We start from the raw sequence: 22,592 nt of genomic DNA, 5'->3' as shown, positions 1-22,592 counted from the left end.
AAATCCAGATGCACAGGTGGAGCATTAACGTGCCCCAAAGAACTGCTACATCTAGTGGCCTGTTTGCAAAATAGGAAGGAGGGAGAAAATGTGATTTTAAGACAGTACTCAACACCACCTAAGAGGAAGATGACAGATATAGTTGCATGATTTATTAAGTCATCATTAATTCCAGTTTCCTTTTCAGCAATGCTAATCTGACTTTTTAAATGTAAATCATCACCCTTAAATCCATCAAGAATGTATCATGTCTTATCGAAATCTTCTAACAGTGGAGAGGAGGCTAAAACCGAGGAGTTTGTTGGGTTTTGATTGGGTTTTTTTTTCCTTTCTTTGCAGGGCCCACTACCAATCTTTCAGGATTCCTTTTCTTACACCGGTTTATCAAAACATTTTTATCAAAATATTTTGTGCAGGTTGATACTTCAAAAAGAGATGTTAAAGCACTCTGAAGAAAACAGCAATTGAGGCTATTAGATTTGCTATTTAGGAACTTACAGATACTACTATCATTTGATTAGATAGGAAGACTTTGCGAAATCTCAGTGGATTGACTGGTGCTGGTATTTGAACAAAAGCCACACAGAGGAAGAAGGCTGATAGTGAAGAGAGGTCTAGTGAGTACCAGTTGACCCTTCAGAGCATGCATGCATACACTCACAGCTCAAGTTCTGACACAGCCTACTTCCAGGATTCTCAGAACATTTCCATTTTTTCTTGGGTAAATTTCTCCAGTCTGATTGATAACCAGTAACCTATAAAACCTTTAAGAATGGCTTTGAAAGCTTTAAAATGCTGTCTTGCAGAGCTGTTGCTTGAAAAAGGCCTGGACAACCTCATGACACTTCTTGCATGCCACAAACTAGCATGCTGAATATATGGAACCAGCAGTTGCCACAAAGATTTGTTGCTTTGACAGATTTACCTATACGAAGATCATAAGCAAGCTGCGATTAGTTTATCTTTCCAAGAACTCCAACATGGTTTACTGCTTAAAAGAAGAGCTGCTGCCAAATATGTTCCCTGCCAACACCAACAGGCATGTCTTCTCACTCTCAGGTCATGAAAAAACCTACTGACTGCCAAAGGAACTACAGTACTCATTTATTTTGATCTTCACAGAAGCAGGCAGGCCAAAGAGAATTTTCAGGGAATTCTGGTTAGACTGTCCTTTGAAGAGGGAGATACAATAGATATAAGCAGATAAAGCTTTCAGAGATGGATATCTACAGAAGCAAGAATCCCTTAAGGGATTTGGGCCAAGGATTGAAGAAAACAGGGAGGAATAACACTGGAAGGAAGTGGTAACTGAGTAAGCTTTATATACAAATAGACCATGTAGTCGGTGTTTCAGCATTCACTTAAATATCCAACACTGATATATTTACAGTCTGTGTACGGAAAAGTTTGCACACCTGAGTATGAGAGAAGGAGAAGACAGTGTCACACATAGGGGTTATTTATGTAAGGAAAATAGAGGCTTTATCTGGAGGGGAAGAGAATTCAAATACATTTGCAAGGTCGCATTTGTCCAACAGTTGTATCTCAAGCAACAGGTGCTCTACATGGTGCAAACTTTATTAAGAACAAAGTTTTCCAGCAACTTCTGTCCTCACCCTGGCTTCTCTACTTTATCTCAACAGATCCTATCAAGAAAAAAATCACTGCTTTTTGAAAACCAGGCAAAGATCATACCTATTAATATTTATGCTCCAGCTAGTGAGTACAACATTGGAATGAACTGCATGCTATATTCAAACAATGGGCATGTGTGTACATCTATGTATGCATACATGAAGGGTGGATACATGTTCAGTGTCTGCAGTTTCTCCATACTTTTGGTTATTACTAATACCAAACCAATATTGTTCATTGTATGACGGAAATCAGTGCGTAAAGAAACCAGATCACTGGAAATTGTTTAGGAAAGCTGTCAATTTGCTTAAGATTCTACAGTAACTGACTGTATACTACCTAGAGCAAATTTCTTTGTTCCAGATTTTTTAATGAAAATTTTACTGAAAACAACTCAAATTTTATGTAAAAACAAATGTAACAATCTGTTCTCTCCTTTCCCAAGTCTCCCACCTATGTCAATCATCACTACTCAGAATGATGACAAACTAAAAAACAGCTCAAAGCAGCAATCTAGCTTGAAGAAAAGCAAGAGTAAGGCACACCAAGATTTGCTTTCCTATTAGATATATAAGATTAATTATTCCACATTCAGTGTGATCAGAGCTAGCATTTTTTCCAAATGAAGTATGGCAATACAGAGTAAGACTATTGTTTAGTGTCCTCTTCCGAAGATGCACTGTTGCAAACTTGGAGAAAGGAGTTTGAAAAAGAATGCCGACATAGTGATCAGCAGACAACGATTTCTTGAAGATCTTGCTATAGTTTAATCCATTAGAACCTATTTTAAGGCAGCAAAGATTTAACTTGGGTAGGTTTGAAAATTGACTATCCGGTAAGGATTTGCAAAATAGGCTTTCTCAAAAGATAAGGGATGCATTCCCAAAGACTTCAGTCACTATATATCTGAAGAAAAGATTCTGGAAGAAAGAAATCAGGGAGGAAATAGGCAAGCATGAAATGGTTTTAAATCCATCAAGACACGAATTGCTAAGGCATCCATTTCTCTTGCCACAAAGGTGCCATAATTTTCATATGCTTTGGTGATTATTACTGGTTCAGCAGACATGACCAAAAGGAAATTCCTGACACACAAAGTGTAGTAATTCAACAGGAAAACCCAAAGAATGTGAAGAGAATCAATAGACACATGCAATTATGCATCTTTTAGATCTGAATGTGATACACTTACATGGCCCCTGCTGAACTTCATGGGACCAACAGTGAGGTTAGCTGAGGCCTTCAAATCTTGCTGAAAGACATCTCAACAAAATGATCCAATATGGCTCGATATTTCTTCTTTTTCTTTCTCACCTGAATTTAGAGGATGCAGAGTCTAAATTGCTCATGTTATTTCTTACAAGAACAGCATTCAAGATGTTTGAAAGTGCAATATTAGAGACAGCTTGAGTTTCAAAGGAAATGTTGTTAAAAGTTAGTGACATGAGTGTACAAAAATTTGAACATGCCTCTGCATTTTCTTCTCATCCCTGCACCCCTAAAACAGAATAAGGTGTTTCAATTTGATGGTAATAATGCTATGCCTCAAAAGACATGTCAGACTTAGAAACAATACTTCAGTCCAATATACACTACATTATTTACCCAATTATTCATTCGTTAACTAGATTCTCATTTCTTCTCAGATCCCTCCTCCCCATAAAATACAAAACTAAAAAAGCACTGTGTGAACAGGCGACCTGTCATTGACATAAAGAAAAGCAGCTAAAAAGAAGAATTTGTGTAAGATGAGTTGATGTTACCGTAGTTTAAATTTATAGTAGCAGTAGAGTGAAAAAGAGGGATTTAAAATACAATATTTTATTGATTTTGTGCAAAGTTCTTCTATATAAAAGAGATATTACAACTTGATGAGAACTGTGTATTTTATTGAAACTTCTATTAAGAAGCTGCACCTGAACAATTTTATTTTTTTATAATTGATGTCCAGTTGTGACAGTACAGCATAGATCTGAATTTCAAGAGGAATGTGGTAATCAGATATGAATGAAGTTTTGGATTAAGAACTATGAATCTCCATATGATGTGACTGTTATTTCTGTATTTTTTGAAATACATTCCTATAAGTAACCTTCAAGATTGGAATTCTCATCTGTAATTGAAGCACATCTGAAAACAAGCACATTTTCAGCTTGTTTCACAACTTACTGAGCAGTAACAATGGAAATAGATTGATTCTTACCTGTCGTGGCTGCTCCGTCACTCGTTGTGGATCACATCGTACTTTGTTGCTAGGATGATTGGTAACTTTGGTGACTGGTTGTTTGAAAATTGATGCAGTTTGTCTGATTGGTAAAGTTGTATTTAAGTCTGGTTTTCCCTGTTAAAAAAAAAAAAAAGAAAAAAGAGAATTAGCAAAAATTATACATAAAAAGTACACAAACTAATGTTGGATTCACCCTCTTCTACCGAGGCTTTTTTCTGAAGTAAAGATTTCCTTTAAATGCTGCACTTAACTAACCTTTGCAGCCCTCCATTTTAAAAAGAAATTTTTAAAAAAGTAACACTTAGCTGGTTCCACACTTTTCCCCTTCTTGGGAAGAATCAAACTGCTTGAAAGTCCATCTTTTGTTAAAATATATATGTTAATTGTTCAACTGACTTACATTCTGAAAAGAGACAGCTTCACAATCAGATGTCAAAATGAAATCTCCAAAGCTTCATGAAAATATGTTTGTAACAGTTTATAGAGTTCCAAGTCTTAAAGGACAGCATCTTCCTACATAACTCTGGTCACAAATTTCCTAAGCAATTCCTACACCAAACAAATCCTCATTAAGTGCAGCAATTTATTCTGGAAAAAAACCTAAAACTATATCAACTTCAACAAACCTTTTGACAAAGCTAGCTTTTATCAGGTTTGTGAACTGATGATTCCCAGGCATCTGCTATAACTTTACCAATAATATCTGGTCATACATCAAACCCTTAGGCCAATGGAGAAACTAGTGCCTGAAGCCCTCTTTGTAGCAATAACCCCAGAAGTATTTGGGGTGGGGGAATAGAATTCTCCCATGACCCCCAAAACTGATGAAGAAAGAAGATAGATCATCACCTTACACCATTCCAGCTTTTCTAAACCTGTCTCTATCCAAAAGCAGACTGCCAGTTTGAAGTGCTGTGCCAAGGAACAGCACCTCACAGCTTTTTGTTTGTAATCCCATTTCTTCCAAGTCTTGAACACATAATACCAGACTTTTCTGCTTGTGAATTTTGTCTGATATTTTCCTTAACTGAAATAAAATCTTTTTTTCCCCCCCCCAAAGGATACAAGAGTGTGACTGAGAAGACACGTCACTATATTGACACCAGAGAGACACTGAAAATAAATATCCCATGATAAATACTTTCCTAATTAACGTGTAACAAAAAGCAAGTTCACTATTTTGCAGGACAGTCTTAAGCACTTCAAAACAATTCATAGCCATATCTAGTTTCTGACATAGAAAAATGGTTAAGCTTTTGCATTTTATAAGTTTACTGCCAGTCATTCAAAAGGAAGAGAAATAAGTATTTCACATCTCAGAAGTTTCATAATTGGCTGTGAGATCACAGGTCAAAAGTTACACAGTGAACACTGGTATTAGACTCCATCCATGTTAAAAGTTTTTCATTAGGATTTACTTACACTCCTAATTTTGTGAGAGAACGCAATCACTTGGTCTTAGAAACGGGAATTAAATCTCAATCTTCATATCCTCCATATATAGATTATACAATCTGGACTACACAACTTCATAAAACAGACTACATTAAGAACCAAAGAGCACATGCTTGTTCAAAAAGCATTCATTTCTAAGATCAACACTCTGGAATTCCAGATGACAAAAGTCAGAATACTGACTATAGATATTCTGTAATGACCTGTATCAAAATTAGATTAAAAATATGGCAACAGGCTTAGGTTTATTAAGCAATAAGACTTCTCTTCATTGCATCTGTTGCAGATTAAATTCTTATTTTAAAAGTACACATCCCTCTTTTAGAGCTTTGCTAAAGCAATCTGATAAGGTAGTTCCTCCACCATCAGAACACCCTGATTTTAGCATACCTCTGTAATTGCAAGGCGGATGGCTGATGAGAAAAGAGAGTGTGAAGTCATTCTTTCTATATGTGTACAGTGCACAATCTATAAACTAGCAATAAAGAGAGTATAATCTCTGCACTCCACAGAAAATAATTTTTATCATGAAGACCATTCTGCAGGCAAGCCACTTAATCCCAAAATACACCAGTTATTATATTGGGTGCTTCTATCCAGCTATTTGATTCATCTGCTGGGTGGGGGAACAGGCAAGGGAGAGGCCTCTTGTTATAGCCTCTCCAGGATGACACAGTGCTATTAGATCCTGCCTGGCAGAAAAAAAATAAGGAATTCCTCCATGTATTTCTAGGGAATGTAATTGACAGGAAGAAACAACATAGTAACACTTCACATTTATCCAGGCATCTCAACATAATCTAAATGAAGGGATAGTTTTAAAATTTCAGGCCTCGATTTTTCATGCAGATGGCAAAGGTGGTGATTTATCACGAGTACTATGCGTATTCTTAGTTATTCAACAGTATGACTCCATTCAGACACTCATTTATAGTTATCACTGTAGCATGTTGGGAATCCCGGCTTAATATTGATTTGTTCATCCTCTCACAAGAGCCAGAACACTTTCCCAGATCAACAGAAGAAATATGCCAGAATATTCAACAACAGACAGGTGAATTCTGAAAGAGTTCTAGAAATCTGTTCTTTTCAATGGAAGCAGTTCTGATCACAGCTCTCTATTCTTACCACTCCTTTAAATCACAGAATCATAGAATCATTTATGTTGCAAAAGAGCTTTGAGAATAGGCCCCCTTTCTTCACAATTTCCAGGTAGTGCAGTTAACTCATTTAAATATAATAAGGCTAAAGCAATGGAAGTTTTTCTCAGAAATTCAGACATCTACTTACAGCCAGAAACTAACTGATCTCTGTGTCTTGCAATATTACAGCTTTTGAATGGGAAAAGCAGCATATCTTCAGAGATCTCCACCCCTAACACGCTGCTGAATTTTGTTTAACTGGAACCAGGGTTTCCATGGCCAGAGCAAACAGCAACAGAGCATGAGTACTTCTGCCTCATTACACTTAACAGTTTTAACCAACCAGAGAAATTACCATTCAAATTAGCATGGAAGTCCTAAGATCTTTTTATACAAAGCAAAAGTGAGAATCTAAATTTATAAGTAAATCTAGACATCAATCTTCACCTAATGTTTCACCCAGGTAGTCCAGGTCCACTAGAAAAATACTTTCGATAATGCGGTCATCACTTTTAGCGTGTGCTTTGCATGGTGGATACTGGTTATGGGCTCCATTTTTTTTCCTCCCCGATGATGACAATAGTAAGTCTAATGTTAGACTTTCTCATATATAATACATTTTTTCATATATAATTAAAGTATCTCTGATGAGCATAGCATCACCAACCAGAGCTAGACAGTAATCACACGTACTTCAATTTGCACAAAGTATTTTGACAATGAACTTTCCTCACACCACATAACTGACACCAGAACCTTGACAGACCTTGCCTATCCTACAAGCTTTGCATTCCCTGATCTTGTGACATCAAGTTCAAAGAAGTATTTGTAGCTTTGAAGTCCATGGCCCCAGTGCATTCTGTGCAGTAGCATCGGTATTAGTGGTAAAATAACTATTAAAACTGACAAAACCAATAATATTACAGAGCCAGCTGCCATATGGGAGATAAATCTGGAAAAGTGAACATTTCTAGAACAAAGGTCTTCATTCATTCAGGTTCACAGAAAATATTTACAGGCTCCTTATGGCCAGTAATGTGACTTAAAGAGAAGTTAAAAATTAAATCCATTAAACTCAGAAAATAAAAAGTAGATTTCTTCAGGCAGTCTGAAAAATCAAGACAATGCAGCTACATTAATGATATGGCCCCCAGAATTAAAGCGAAACCCTGATGAGCTATAAACGATGCAGGAAATACAGGTTCAAGGGCTAGATGGCCCACATACTTTTTATCAAGGCTACATACTAGAAAACGGTCATCAGGATAAACTGTTTAAACGAAGAACAGAGCAATTCCTAAGTACTGTAATTATAATCTCACTACTTTCCTGTTTTATTTCCTCTCTAATCATTGCCACATCTGGGCTTTCTGATCTCATCCTATATAAACAGTCTCTCATTTGTGTCACTGAGTTTTGAACAATAGAAATAAAACTCTAGCACAGAAACTTGCTAAGCTCACCCATCTCCGGCACCTGCAGATCTTGGGATATACAAGGAAAAAAAGTATCACACGTTAACAGGAAGTGACTGATACTCAGAGAAACTTTTTCACAATAAATCATAAGCCAGCCACACATAAGATTTATCCGTGACAAAGGAAAAGTTTCCAGCACATCCTCATAGAAATAAGTAACAAAGATCCCTACAACCGACACCTCTCCTGGAGAACAGAAAGTTCTTTTGAGCTTTCCACCTACACGTTTCAAATGGTCAGACACCGATTACTTCACTTCAGATGGTGATTAAGCTCACAATATTCAGTTTTAGGCACACTTTGGCCTTCAGAAACACAGCCATACTGTGGGCTTCTATGCTGCTTGACTACTATCACAGAACAAAATCTCTTCCTACTCTGGGAACTATAGTAATGTACTAGCCAGCAGAAAAATCAATTCCCTGCTCATTTTTACTCAGTAGGAGTATTTTATGGTCCAACAAGGATTTCCAAAAGAATTTCAGCCCACTACCTTTCCAAAGACATGACTTTCCAGAAGCATCAACATGCCCCGGACATAAAAACATTTTAAAAACTCAGCAGAGGATTTTCAAGCTTTTCAAATCCTTTAATCCAAGAAGTCACTTATAACCAGACAGCATGTTTAACCAGTACTCTCTATTATGTTTTCTTTACAAAATGAAGAATTTATAAGCATATTTTTATAAGCACAGCAGTATGCTGTATCTACTGGATTCATATTCAATTGTATTACTTATTTCATTGTCTCTTCAAAAGCACTGCAAATAAATAAAGTAGCATAATTTGCAAGTGAAATGTAAAAATGGATACACAGAAAACAATGGCAAGATTAGTATAGGTTGAAGCGAAACTCCTCCTGCAGCTTTACCGTAAATAAACCTATCATATATATGCCTTTATTGCCAATACTGAACGGTCAGTATGAATGTGCAATGCTAAGATTGGAGAGAAGTATTTTGCTAGAAGAATATTTCCGTGTTATTTACACTGTTGTACATTTAACATCACAAAATGGAGAGCATTCATTAGCATATATTATCCGCGGTTCCATTTGAAGCCAGGTAGCATTAGTATGTCAATCTTGACATTGAGTTGTAATCTGCTCCAATTACATGAGAATCTCAAAAGTTACAAGTATGGCAAGACAGCATTTCCATCCACCAGCTGCATAAATCTAACTGCCTAGACATGTCCCAGAAAGAAGACTCAAGTGTATTTTGATATTCCTTCTTGAAACATACAAGAAGCCAAAGGATTTAGAAACATTTGTGGTAAATTGTTTGTACAAAACCAAACAACCTATAAAATAGGAGCAAGTTTATACACAAACTTGCCTATGCAAGTCTGTCTTTTACAGCCCCCCAGCAGCACAGCTGCAAGGTGGACTGGAAGACAACTCCAACCAAACTCTTTCAGTGCCTTGTGGAAAAAAAAAAAAAACCTCCAGGAAAATGTTTATTTTCATTTTTAACTATCACAGGAATACTGCAGAAATTCCTGAAAGCTCATGAGTTACAGATTCAGTCACTTAAGAAATAATAAATGTTATTTACCTAAAAAAAAAAACCCACCCCAAAAAAAAACCCTTTCCTAATTTTGTATGTAACGGAGCTACTGTCAACAATATTCAAGTAATCTCAGATCATAGGAATACAAAGCGAGCACAGACTCATCTCGATTTTATATACCAAATTTTGTAGTTTCTACTCATGCAAAAAGCATAATCAAAACCTTTCCTTGGACTACCCCTAACTGTTAAATTATTTGAAAGCCTCATGTCTGTGGTAAGAAAATAGTAAATAATTTGAACACACGCTTTAAATAAAAAGAAACCAGCATGAAATGTGTGGTTCCCACATTACAAATGGCAGATGACAAAAACACATCAGTGCACAAGACATACCTATAACTTATTAGGTCATTTCATACACTACTGTAAGTTAAGAAATCCTGAAAAATAGAATATTTTAAAAAGAAAACATTGCAGGTTGTTACAGAAGCCCTTTCAAACTGTCATATAAGGTTTCTAAAGTTTGTCCAGAAACATATTATATCCGAGTCAGCTAAATTGACTTGTCATGTTCCTATGTGCTACATCACTTGTTTCACTCCTGTATGCTTCAGCCTTTTATTTTTAATCTATTATACACATTTTCTTCAGTATTCAAAAGGATACACTGTTGTTCAAAAAGAAATTGACAATAAGAGAACAATCAGATCAATTGAGAAAGGCCCAATCTTAAACAGAAAAACACCTGGCCTTGTTAAGCCACATAGCTGTACACAGCCATCCAGATTTGTACAGATAAATGCATTTGCCTCAGAAACAAGCTTCCTGGCACACACTGCACACATTAAAAATGTGAACTATTTCATCTCAGAACAGGAAGATGAACATAACAATTTGAAGCCTTGCACAGGAGAATCTCTTGGCATCAACAGTCCTAACTTTTCCCATTTAGAAGAACATCATTCAGGTAGATGACTAGCACTGAAGTTCTTGGTCCCAAGCCAACTCCCGAATTACTCAAACTTTTGATTCATACTTAACCTCACCTTGATATTTTTCTCGGTAGTAGCAGAGTATTCCTTCTATTTATAAACTTATGTCTCTACCACTACTAAAAATTAAACATAGATGTACATCTTAGAAGCAGACTGCTTTAAGCAGAAAAAAAAATTGCTAAATGAACTACAGGAAAGGAAATTCTTAGGATATCCTTAAACACAGTATTTACTAACAAACCTTATTTTGATTGAGAGAATCATTCCTTAGTCTCTGTTTGTTCTTCTGCAATTTACTGGGCATCATCTTTCCCGTTCTGAAGTCAAAACTGCTGAGATCAACAGTGTTTCCCAGGTATCTTGCCAACTGAGGCTTGCTTCTGAACTTCTTACCACTTGGACTAAAAAGAAGAAAACACTTTAGTATGTTTTGTTGTACAAGAGGATACAACCTTGACTTCTTATAACAGGTTCTATACCTTGTTAAATATCTAAAAAGTTTCCATTATCTTTATTCCATGTGGCACGTTCATTGCTGTGTCTGTTAGAGACGGCATACCTGCCCAACCTCTGCATATCCACTCCCATCCTTTGCACAGGATTTGATTTATATGTCAGGCTGTGGGACACTAGGATACACTACACCTTGGGAAGCCAGCTTAGCAGTACAGCTAAACCAAACTCCAGTCTAAGCAGCATAAATGTCAGACTGTGGCCAAGTGCAGGACCCTCTCTGCACAAATGTAAAGCCCATATGCGAGGTTCCAAAGGATGGCTAGCTAAGGCCAACCTCGACTCAACAGCAACCCTTCCCAGCTATCAAACAGCAAGGCATTAAACAGCTGCGCAGGACTAGGAGTGGAGGTGATGTGACATTCTCATTGCTATTCAGTCACTAAGGCTGGTGAGCAAAGCCAGGGAAGTAACTGAGCGACAAGCAAGCAAGCAGCAAGCAAGATGATGCAGAATATGAAACAGGTCCAAAGCTGCCACTGTGCATATAGATCCCACCATAACAATGAAATCATATGGAAGTGGTAGGGAAGTTATTTAAATCATCTTCATTTGGAATTACGGAATTATTTCTACCCAAAGTCCCAGCTGATGTTTCTGAGTAACATCAACAAACATCCCATTTCCAGTTATCCTAAGGATGTGCTACATCTACCAGTCTTTCAATCACAGAACCTTCTATCCTCTCAACTCTACCTCATTCTCAAGCATACCGAACACAGTCACACACGTCGTGCACACTGCTTGCGCTAAATACACATTTTATCCATGCGTATTTTCACTGACTTCACTGGAGATTCCTGTAGACTTGCTAACTAGTCTGCATGCCCTGTGTGCAAGGCATGGCTAAGCAGCACCTTACTGACAAGACGCTACATAATTCATTTCACGGTAAGGGCCAGCGGTGTGCTGCCCCCCGACTTACAAGCTCAGCAGAAAATCAAGCATCGAGAACTGCTCTGTAAAACTCAAACACCAGTTTGCAATAGCAACTCAGTAGAGAGAGCTGTGAAAATGGCTTAAGACTCCTCATGTGACATCAACAGTCCCTTGGTCCAACGCAAATCTTGACCCAATGAATCAAGCCAAGTGTCAAAATCCTCCCAACTACTGAAACCCAAAAGCTTAACTGAGCTCAGAGAATTTTCACGCTACTTCCTTTCTGCAGAAAACTACTGAAGATTTTTTTGTCTTCTTCACTTTTCCAAAGAGGGGTTTTTTGGGGGGTTTTGTTTGTTGGGTTTTTTTTAACTTAAAAATGCCTTGAGGCAAGAACTTCCCCACTGAAGAATATGTACTGAATTCTGGGAAAAAATAGCTAATGAAGCCAAACATTTTTCAAAGTCATTAAAATGAATCCAGAAATATGGAAAGACATAATTAACAAGCGGTAAAGGGTGGGAGAAAAAGACTTAAAACAGATCACAATCTGAAGCTAACCTCCTCGAGGATGGGTGTGGGAGGGAAAAAAAACCAAAACACCCCACCACAAACCTCTTTTCTACTTCTCATAAACCAAGAATTGAAGCTATGCTATAAGCCAAACTAAACAAAACACCAGTTTTATTTTAGATAGTGCAGATTAACACTCTGGCTTGTTAACAGTAGAAAAAATTCTGTGCTGAAGGTCAGAGACAGAGTAAGGCTTTTGTGGGGCAAGGAAGTTTGCTATTAAAATAATCTGACCCATTGCCTTTCATTCCTATTCAGGCACCTATAAGAAAAGATCAGGATAAAACCCTGTCAAGAATTGCTGGCTGCCTAGCTAAACATCCCGGTTTCCCAACAGACTGGAAGGGTTGAATTTACTGAATAAAGCCTCCTGTTACAAATTGCTTTCCCAATGAACATAAAACACTGAATGAAAAGGAGAAAACAATGACTATAAGCAAATCCTGAAGCTGGTGTTAGTATTCTTATTTATTTTTTTTTAATTAAAACCTGTACACACAGAGTCATTTTAGCCCGTAACTAAGTAACTACTAAAAGCACATAGAAAATAGAAATTTGCCATCCTACATCTTCTTCTATTATATCCTAATTTTGGTACCAAAGATGAAAAATGCTTTCATTTTTCCCATATCACCACCTTCTGTTGTTGTGTAAGAAGCTAACAGACTCTGCCATCAATACAGCACTCTTTTTACTAGCTTTCCTCTTCAGATTCCTTGTACATAAATGCTTCACATACACCTCAAAGAAATTCAGAATTTCAGCAGTGAGCAGTTATCAGCCTAGCTTCACTAAAAATTCTTCCTGTAGAACTCTGAAAACAGATTTCACAAATAAAAGCAAATTTTATAAATGCATCCAACATTTTTATTTACAAATCTATTGTTTCACAGGTCTTGTTTGTTTGTTTTGTTCAGTCATCCAAAAGCAAATCAAAGTATATGATTCAATATTCCATACTGGCATCTGCATGGATCATCAGTAAGACTGGTATTAAAGGCTATTCCAATCCAAAGCGTAAAATCTACCACTTAACAGTGAAACTCTTAGCAGGGACAGACTGCAATCCATTAGCAAAATATCTAGATTTACCTTAATCTCAGTGTCAAGAAAAACTGTGTTTTTGTGCTGAGATTAAAAAACTAAAATATGCCAATTAAAAAATAATCCAAGACAAAAAAGAAGCTACAGAAAATGGGCATTTTTTTTATCCTGTCCCATAGCTTTTGGTTCTCTGTTTTCCCACACCAGTGTGAAGGATGATAGACTTGCTCTGTCTGTCCTTGACCTGACATGACGAGAGGAAACAAAAAGGCAGGCAGAGAGCAATCTGCCCGTCTTAGCTTTGGTTGCCACTTCAGTCAAGTACTTATTGTGGACTTTTTTTTACATTTCCCATATTCCACCACTCATTGCCCTACTCCTTCCCCAGATGTTGCTGCCTCCAGTCAGCACTCGGTGACCACAGCAGCTTCCTGTCTCCACAGAAGTATGTTACTCCTTTGCATCCCGCTACATTCATATTGTTGTCAACCCATCTTTTCCTTCCAAGTGGTGAACCACCCAGCTGCCCTCTCTGAGAAAAAACAGGAATTGTTTTTCTTAGTCCTTAAATGCATAGTTTTCTATTCCTTATTATTTTCATCCTAAATCATGCCCTTATCTTTAAAGTCATTCAATTTCTCCTGATTATTTTCTGATTCTCACTTGTTCTGATGATGTCCCAGGTATGAAATTTGCTCACAATGCATACACAGCACACGTCATTTGTGCATCCAAGATACTAAGAACAGACTGGTTCCAAGAACATCATCCATGCAACTCCACTAGTAGCTTACGACACCCAAGAAGCCCTTGTTTTAACATAAGGCCCATACCTTAACCATTATACAAAACCTGTAGTATTTTCCATTCTCCAGCTTCAAGGAAATCTAATGACACATCATTGAAAGTGAAGTTCACTGAAGTCCAACAGACTGAGTAGCATTCCTTCTGCTTACTGCAAAACATTATTTCAGCACAAACTCTAAAACCTAGTCAATTCTGCTATGAAACTACATTTCATTTGATTCCATATTTCACAAAAGCCCCTATCCTTAATTGTTCTTCATTTCAGAGTTTCAACAAGTTCATACGATGTCAAAACACTGGAAAAGTACACGCTTTGTAAGCCTTCTGGTTCAACCTTGGTAGCTGGCAAACAAAATACCCACCAGCCTTCTGTTCAGTTTCAAGGCTGCAATTTTTTCTAATGTCATCCAGACCTGTCATTTCGTATGTCAGACCTTTGCCCTGTTCTAAGAGGGGGATGAATACATGAGCTGGAAGGATTTGAATAAACTCAAAACTGTATTTCCACTCCACTTGTATTAGTTTTCACATATATTCATTTTTTCACTAACAGTAGCTGTTACCTACTTTTTTTTTCTACTTTGAAAGTGCAGGCTGTCAAACCACTAAAGTAATGCCTTCATTTCTGAATCATTCCCAGATTATCTTCGGTCTCCAACGTGCTCCTGCTGCAAAGCTTTCTCTTACCTGCAGAGAAAGCTCCATGAGGTAAAAGTCAAATAAAAGGCCTATTTGCAGAGGCTTTATTTGAGCATCTATTAAATAATTAGTATGCACTAATGGAAAAGAGTGAGGTTATAGAACCTATTTAAACCACTATGTCTACATAAAAGCCTGCTACTTACATATCTTGGTTGAAACTAAGAAACAGCATATTCTTTTTTTTTTTTTTCCCCTAAAAGTGTTAAAACCAAGTTTAAGTTCAAACTTAGTTTTGAGTAGAATAGAAAGGCAGAAGGAGAGGTATGAAGCTTTCTTCTCTCCGAGAAGGTTCTTTGGATGATGCTCCGGAGATATCTTAGAAGTCAAACTCAAGGGGACATTCAAGAAAACTCAGACTTCGAAGTCACACTTGCTGCAGAAGATTTTTAAAATGCATTGCTCTGAGTTCACATACATGAAAATTTCAACTGCCACAAAAGTCAGAAGCCTGGACCACTACATTATTTTAAGGAAACATTACATGGATATGGGAGAAACCGGTAAAATTTGCCCTCATCCACATGTTCTGCACTTTCATTAATTTTGCACTGACTTCTTTCATATAAGCAGCAAGTGAAAGTGTTCTTTCAGGGTGCTGTGACAGAGCGAAGTCTCTGGTCCAACTAAATTGCAGCGTGCCCCAACATTGAGACAATTTAGCATTGCAAGATCAATATGAGATTACACAGCAAGATCTCCACATAGAGTTTCAACAATAAGATTGTTGTAAGATTGTTATTTTTACAAGCACTAACCAAAAAAGTTACAAATATTTTGTCTTATCTAAAGACAGTAAACTTTCTATAGGTTTTTAAAAATTTTATTAACTTTCAGTAGAAGTTTCAGGGTGTGTGTGTGGGTCCATCAGAGATATTATATTTAGTGCACCTGACAGACTTAGTTCTACGTGTGTATCAGCACTTAAAAATTTATCCTGTCAAATTAAACACTGTACGATGTTTATTAACATAACCAATTAACAAAAACCAGCACTCCTCAAAAGATGTGATGCGCAACAACCTCTGAAAACTATTATTTCAATGACACTATCAAGGTTCAAATCACATTATACAAGATTAAATGAAGAACACAACCCTTCACCTCTAGCTACATGCTTGTGCAAATTCACATATATACAAATTGAAGTTCTTAGTGGGCTGAGGATGATTATGTCATATAATGAACTTGCAAGGAACGTTATTAAAAAAAAGACACTTTTCAGATCTTTCCTGTGAAGCAGCAGAGCAAGCTAATTAACATACAAGGAAGTTACCTTTAATTTTATCATACAGTAAAATCTACTTGATACTAGCCTATCTGGCCCCCTCCTCAGTTCAAAACACGCAGCAAGTTTACAGGCAAAATAGTAGTGTGGCTTATTAAAACAATAACCTTGTTGGCAGACATTTCTAGGTTTGGTTGCTTTCAAAAAAATGTTGGCAAGCTATCTTCTTTTTTTTTTATTTGAGCTTTTGCTTGCTGGCCCTCCCCATCAAACAGATTTTAGAGGAAAATTTCAACCATAGCAAGCTAGATGCTCCAACAGCAGATGATAACAGGGAAAACATGCTGTCTCCACCCAAGTTTAAAATGTCTTGCTTTTAAAAGCAGCTCTAGCTTTACAGTTTTGCCACAGTGGCTAAAATGATAAGAAACTGAAGAAAGAGAAAGTGTGATTTCATGGTTATTAAAACTACAATTCATTCACTTAAGTTAGTGTTTACACCCTCTACTTCAGCACCGCAGGGTCAGTCTAAAAAAAAAAAAAAAAAAAAAAAAAAAAAATCAGTCGTGCCACCTACCCCAAGGTGGCCAACAGTTGCACAGATCCTGGTTTCTCAGGATCCCATCTGGCAGGCTGTATTCTGACCTAGGGGAGGGCTGAACTGCCACATACCCATGAAGGGGAACAAAAATGCTGAACACTTTTGAAAAGGCAAAGCAAATTAAAGACATCTTCATTTGGCTACCTAGGCAAAGTATTTCTACCAGTCAATCCCCTCCATAGGTTGGGAATGAAGCCCAGGAAGGTAGGGAGGTTGAAAATATATTTGAGCATTTCACAGTGTAATAGTAAATACGACCACAGAAATTCCACAAAATTAGTTGTTTGATCTTATGTTCAGGGGAACCTAACATTGGACAGCTGCTGACAAAACCTCCTAAGGGAACATGACAGATTTGTTCAGGATATCAAAACTGCTCTGCAATTGTTGGAGATCTCTTTCCTCAAAGATTTTTCTGCAAATACTCAAACACATGCTTTAAGATGTTTGAAGATTCAGTGAAGAAGTCACTGCATAAATGGCATAACACAATACATGTTCATGCTTTCAAAGGAGTTCAGCATTTGGTATCTAATTTCGCTTGCAACAAAAATACAATTTTTATACAATACTACATGTAGCTTATACTACCACACTAAATCACCAACAACAATTGACACCAACCAACTGTAAAAGGTTAATTTCTAGATTGTTATTTACTCTTCCATTTATGGAAATATTTTGGATTCATTTATCAGAATCTATTTCTGTTTCCTAAACAACCTGACCAGCTCCTTTGCTGGGACAGAGGACTGATTCATTGTGCCCTTGTAAAATGAAGTCAGTTACCACTGTGACTTTGTAATAATCATTATTATCATTCAGCACAGGGACAAATTCACCCTATAAAGAAAACAGATTTATTTTACATACTAAGACCCTATTAGGCAGCACAGTTCAACCAGCACACCGGATGCTGCCCTGAACTTAAGTAGGGGAGATTGTTACCATGCTTTTTCAGAATCAGTGCAAGTAATTGAGCCATGGAGATAAAAAATAACACCTGTTCCACTTAAAACTTCCTTTTTTCATTCTCCTTCCAACAGGCAAAACAAAAGGCAGCCAAAATACTCAAACTAAAAGCTAATGATGGTAAGAGAAAGCCTACCCAAGAAAACCTGGGCTAACTTGTTTGTTATTACCATTGTCCTTGTGTTGGTTTTCACTTAAATTTAGAAAAGCAGTACAGTTTCCAGCAGTGAAGGAGAAATGATGCAGCCATTCAGAAGGGATGAGAAGAACAAGATGGCAACAGCAAATTCTCCTCAGTGAAGGCCAGCCCCTGAGCTGGGTGCACTGCAGAAAAAAGAACAGGAGCAGCACTAAGAGATTAACATGCGGCTAATGGCAGCAGGTTTTTTCTTGCACAGAAGGTGAAGTACAATCTCAAAATGTAGACCTCACTATTAGGACTTTTTCTATGCTCTAATTACCTTTGGAAACAAAAAATCAGTAAGTTTATGTATAACATAAGCACAACTCAGCATCACACAGGAAGTCATGACTTGCTCGCTTTCAAAGACAAAGTAAAGGTCTCCCTAAGGAGAAAAAAAAAAAAAAAAAAAGAGCAAAGGGGGCACCCAAAAAAAAAAAAAAAAAAAGCAGCACAGAATTAACCTAATCCTACTGTCACTGGAAACTCTCCTGCATTTATCTTACTGGAAAAGCTTTTGTAGTTAAACTTAACAGTTTATCAGAATTCAGTGAACACTGTGTCAACTACTTGGCTTTTTTAATCTTGACTAGAAAAAAAGTAGAGTAGTTCTTGCTTGCTTTTTTTCCCATGAAGAACAAATGCATCAAAACAGAATTTTAACTTGCTGCTGCTGTGAAAGAAATAATTTCATGCCAGAGTTTAAGAAACATTTTTCAACAGGTAAACGCTCTAGGGGGTTATATACACTAAAGGGATTTTACCAACAAAAAGAAGGGGTAAAGAAAAAAATAGCTGAGATACCCATGTTCAAAGTTCCTAGTTTACTCAGACTTTTGCAGGACTTTGGAAGCATGACTGAGTCTTTTGGCAGGACAGCAGCACCCCCTACCTCATCATATGCTGAAGAAATAATACCTTAAAAAAAATTATGATGCCAATTTACTACAGTATTAGGGTTTACACAAATAGTAGCAGAGTCACTTCAAAAAGGCTCTTTGTACAGGTACAGTTTCTCAGAAAACTTTGATTACAATGAGACAACAACAGTTAGGACAAAGTGGAGACATGGATCACAAGCACAGCATATTGACTTAAAAGAAAAATCAGATGTATAGCTTTAAATGTAATCTCCTGTCTGTAAACAAAGTGAAAGAATACTCTCAGATTATCACTCTGCAGATATGGGGAAGACATTGGACTTTGCAGCAAAGACAGACAAGTAACTCAGAACGAGGACTTCTTATTCTTGAGGATCAACAAAAATTGCCTTTCAGCTCGCCTTTGCTGTGAGTGCTCACTAAATTTACAGTATGGACAAAATGGTCGTTAAGAGAACTCCTGCCTTCTTTAAACTAGAAAAAGACACATATATTCCTGGGAGCTGCTACGTATCTCAAACTGATTCAAAAGAACACTGTTTCATTTTGGTACCATCGTAATCTTCTTTATTTTAATCCATATCATTGTCGCTCTGAATAGCCCTTGCTCTTGAGACAGAACATCTGTATTTATGACAGTACGTGCTCGAGCTACAGGCAATGCACATCAGACCGACTGCCAGTAAAACCCTCTGGGAAGTTACCTAATGTGTGGATTAAGGTCTAATCCAAGTATTTATTCTGAGAATGTTGTGCTGTTTTTTGCATGTCCTACATTCAATATCATGATTTTTAATGCACTATTCTCTAGCCCAAACAAGTTTATGTCACTAAATATAGTGATTCTTTCCTCCCCTAAACTCAGCTCCAGAATAATTAGATTTTTCTCCATCACAATTAACAAGGATTCTGCAAGTAGAGCCAGACCTCTGGTATCACCTGCGCAAGCCTACTATCCTCAAAGCAAGACACACACAGAAATCTATTTCTTCTGACTGTTTGTATAAAATTAAGCAACCAGAAGTTTAAGCCAATTATTCTGAAGACATATAAACTTAAAATGCAACATACACTTTTGCCATTATCCTACAGTTGCCAAAAAAGGGTGGCATTATTCTTTAAGTGGTCATGCCAAACCCTGACTCCACAGGCTTTTAAGGAATATTAGTCTGTATAAGGCACACAAACCAAAACCCGCTTTGTACCCAACTACATATTTTAACAACGTAGCATTTGTTAACATTCTTTTCCTTTTTTTTTTTCCCTTCCAACAGAACTAGAGTGACATAACTCCTTTGAATGTATTTGGCCTGCTCTACTTACTGGATCAAAACAGATTTCTATTTGTTTTAAATATAGCAGTGCTGAAATCTGCCTCATAGCTATAACAGAATGAAAGGGGGGGGGGGGGAATGATAAATTTCCTATGCCAGTCCTGCCTGCAGCCACAAAACTTTTTTTTTTAAACTTGTTTTACTTTGGTTGTGCAGAAGTAGTCCTGTTGCTGAACAGAAGTTATTCCTCTAGACATAAATGACTACTTATTTTTCCAAACCTGTAATCTGTAGTGAAATCAACAAACTCTAAACTATGAGCTGTTTGGTAAGTTCTGAGTTTCAATTTTGCGGTTGTTTGGCAGATGATCTGCATCGCTGCTAACCATGCTGGAAGGCGTCCTAAAATTTGAAACGTTTATTCCTACCACTTTCCCACATTAAAAAGACAGAATTCTAGAGTCAGTGATGAGCAGATTACAGTCTTGCATCTTCAACAAAAACTGTGTTAAAGAGTTTCTTAACAGGGCAACAGCAGCAGCAAAATCTGAAGGATGAAGGCTCAGATCATTACACAGAAGGAGCTAACCTCAAAAGCTGTGTTTTGATCTAGTACAGTATACATGAAGTATTTCCACCACACCCCTCTTAATAGCTTATTTATGATAATCACAAAGGTCAGAAAACTCATAGATATATGTGAAGGGGGACAAAAAACACCCTACCAGAAACTACGGGAGGTGTTTTACTTCATCTGAGCAGCTGGATCACATCTTCCTAAAACATGACATGTAAAAATACCATAAAGCAGTCCTGAAACAAGTGAGTTTCAAAATGCAAATAAGGTAGATTGCAACATATATTAATCTTGCAAGAGTTGTTCTTAATTACCATTATTATTATTTAGACCATCACAGTAAATGAAGCTTTGTCCAATGCCTTTTGGCATTTTTTTCTAGCCTTAAGAAATCATAAAAAACCATAAACCTCAGGGTTTTAGTCAGTTAACTAAGGCACTTTAATGAACTTAATGAGGTTACATATCATTCTTTGCAAAGCCAAAACTAAAACCTGGAAATACTAGAACTTGCTGCATTTTCCCCCATGTTTTCATAGTTTAACTAAGGATCTGTATTAGATAAAACACCAACACCCCTACATTCTGATGGAACAAACATGTGGCTAAACTCAAGTGTTTTTAAAACAGGCCATTCTGAGCAAATAGCTGAAGTTACTTGGACCTTCTACATTAAATATATTCCAACACAGTCAGCAGTGACTGTCTGGCTTGAGAAAAGTCTGGCATTTAATTCTGGAAAGAATAATCCTATGCAGACAGTTCAGTTTAGCAATCTGCAGAAAAACAGGACCCATCCAGAAAATTCAAGGACTCAAGCACAATCTTTCAGACAGGCTTCACAGGGCAGCACCGAAGAAAGGCAAGGCAGATGCAAAGAGATAAGACAGTGATGCCAGATGTTACCCAATCATCTGCTGCAATATTAGCATACGGTTGGGAGCACGACTCAGACAAAGGCGGTAAGACAAAACCAGAACTTGTCTAAAAAGGTTTTCAAGCGGATTTATTCAAAAAGCTCACAAAAAAAAAGCAACGTTCCTCCTCCACATCTAGCAATCCTTTTGTCAGACATTGAATTTTCTTTAGCAGCAGGCACGTGATGGGTCAAATGATGCCATATTCAGCACTGACAGAAACCGACTTTTCCATTAGCTGGCATCTGAGAGGGAGCAAGTATGACTTCCCACTCCTCCAGCCGGGCAGCAGAAAGACCAAATCCATTCACTGCTACAAAAGGAGACTGCTAGGCCTGCTCAGAAACAGCGATGTTAGGGAGAAGTTTCAGGTGTGGTTCATCAGATGCACACAGAGCTATAAATAGAGGCGCTGTGGGTAAGAGGTTAGCCATTGCAGAAGACAGCTTCTTCTGCTGTGCAGCAGGCTGGACTTACAGAAGCAAGGCCTAAGAGCAAAACTTCAGAATTTATTTGATTTCTCCCTTGAGAAAAGAGCTATCCTTTCAGTTTCTGAAAGCAAGCAGGAGGGTGAAACGAAATCAGGTTGCTGTTGCTTTTCTTGGGTTTACTATAACCTGTGCAGTAATAATGAGAGCATTTTGCAGTGGCAAGACTTCTCCGATTTTTGCGTGCCCTTAACTTTGCTAAAATCTCAGCTGTTGTTGCTAATGGTAAGCTTCCTAATTAATTTGGGGCAGGGGGTGGGGTGCACACATCCCGCCTATGAGCTAACTATTTTGGTTGGACCTCTTGGATATAGATCATGGCAACTCTTAGTTTAAATGCAGGGGGGTGTTCCCTTTAGGCTGACCCCGCTCTTACTGAAAAGCCGGGCTTGGGTGGATTGTGGCGGGCCAGCACGCAGCACCACCAGCACCCCTCTCCCAAAGGAAAACCGGGCAGGGGGGCTCCTTGCAAGCCTCACTAGCTCCCCGGCTGCCCAGCTGTCAGCCCCGCAG

At 37.6% G+C, this 22,592-nt stretch overlaps 1 protein-coding gene across 1 annotated transcript in view; it reads right to left on the bottom strand.

Annotated features, from left to right (window-relative positions):
* The window catches only part of LOC119140822 (methyl-CpG-binding domain protein 2-like), a 40,507-nt gene that overhangs the window by 16,913 nt on the left and 1,002 nt on the right, over positions 1-22,592 (bottom strand). Inside the window, exons 2-3 of the mRNA XM_037372459.1 lie at positions 10,687-10,846; positions 3,839-3,976 (exon numbers count right to left, since the gene is read on the bottom strand). Of these exons, the coding sequence (XP_037228356.1) occupies positions 3,839-3,976; positions 10,687-10,846 (298 nt within the window). The remainder of the gene's footprint in view (positions 1-3,838; positions 3,977-10,686; positions 10,847-22,592) is intronic.

This window comes from Falco rusticolus, chromosome W (assembly GCF_015220075.1).
Source record: "Falco rusticolus isolate bFalRus1 chromosome W, bFalRus1.pri, whole genome shotgun sequence".
In the NCBI taxonomy this organism is placed as follows: domain Eukaryota; kingdom Metazoa; phylum Chordata; class Aves; order Falconiformes; family Falconidae; genus Falco; species Falco rusticolus.
This window is presented reverse-complemented; position numbering and strand designations above follow the sequence as displayed.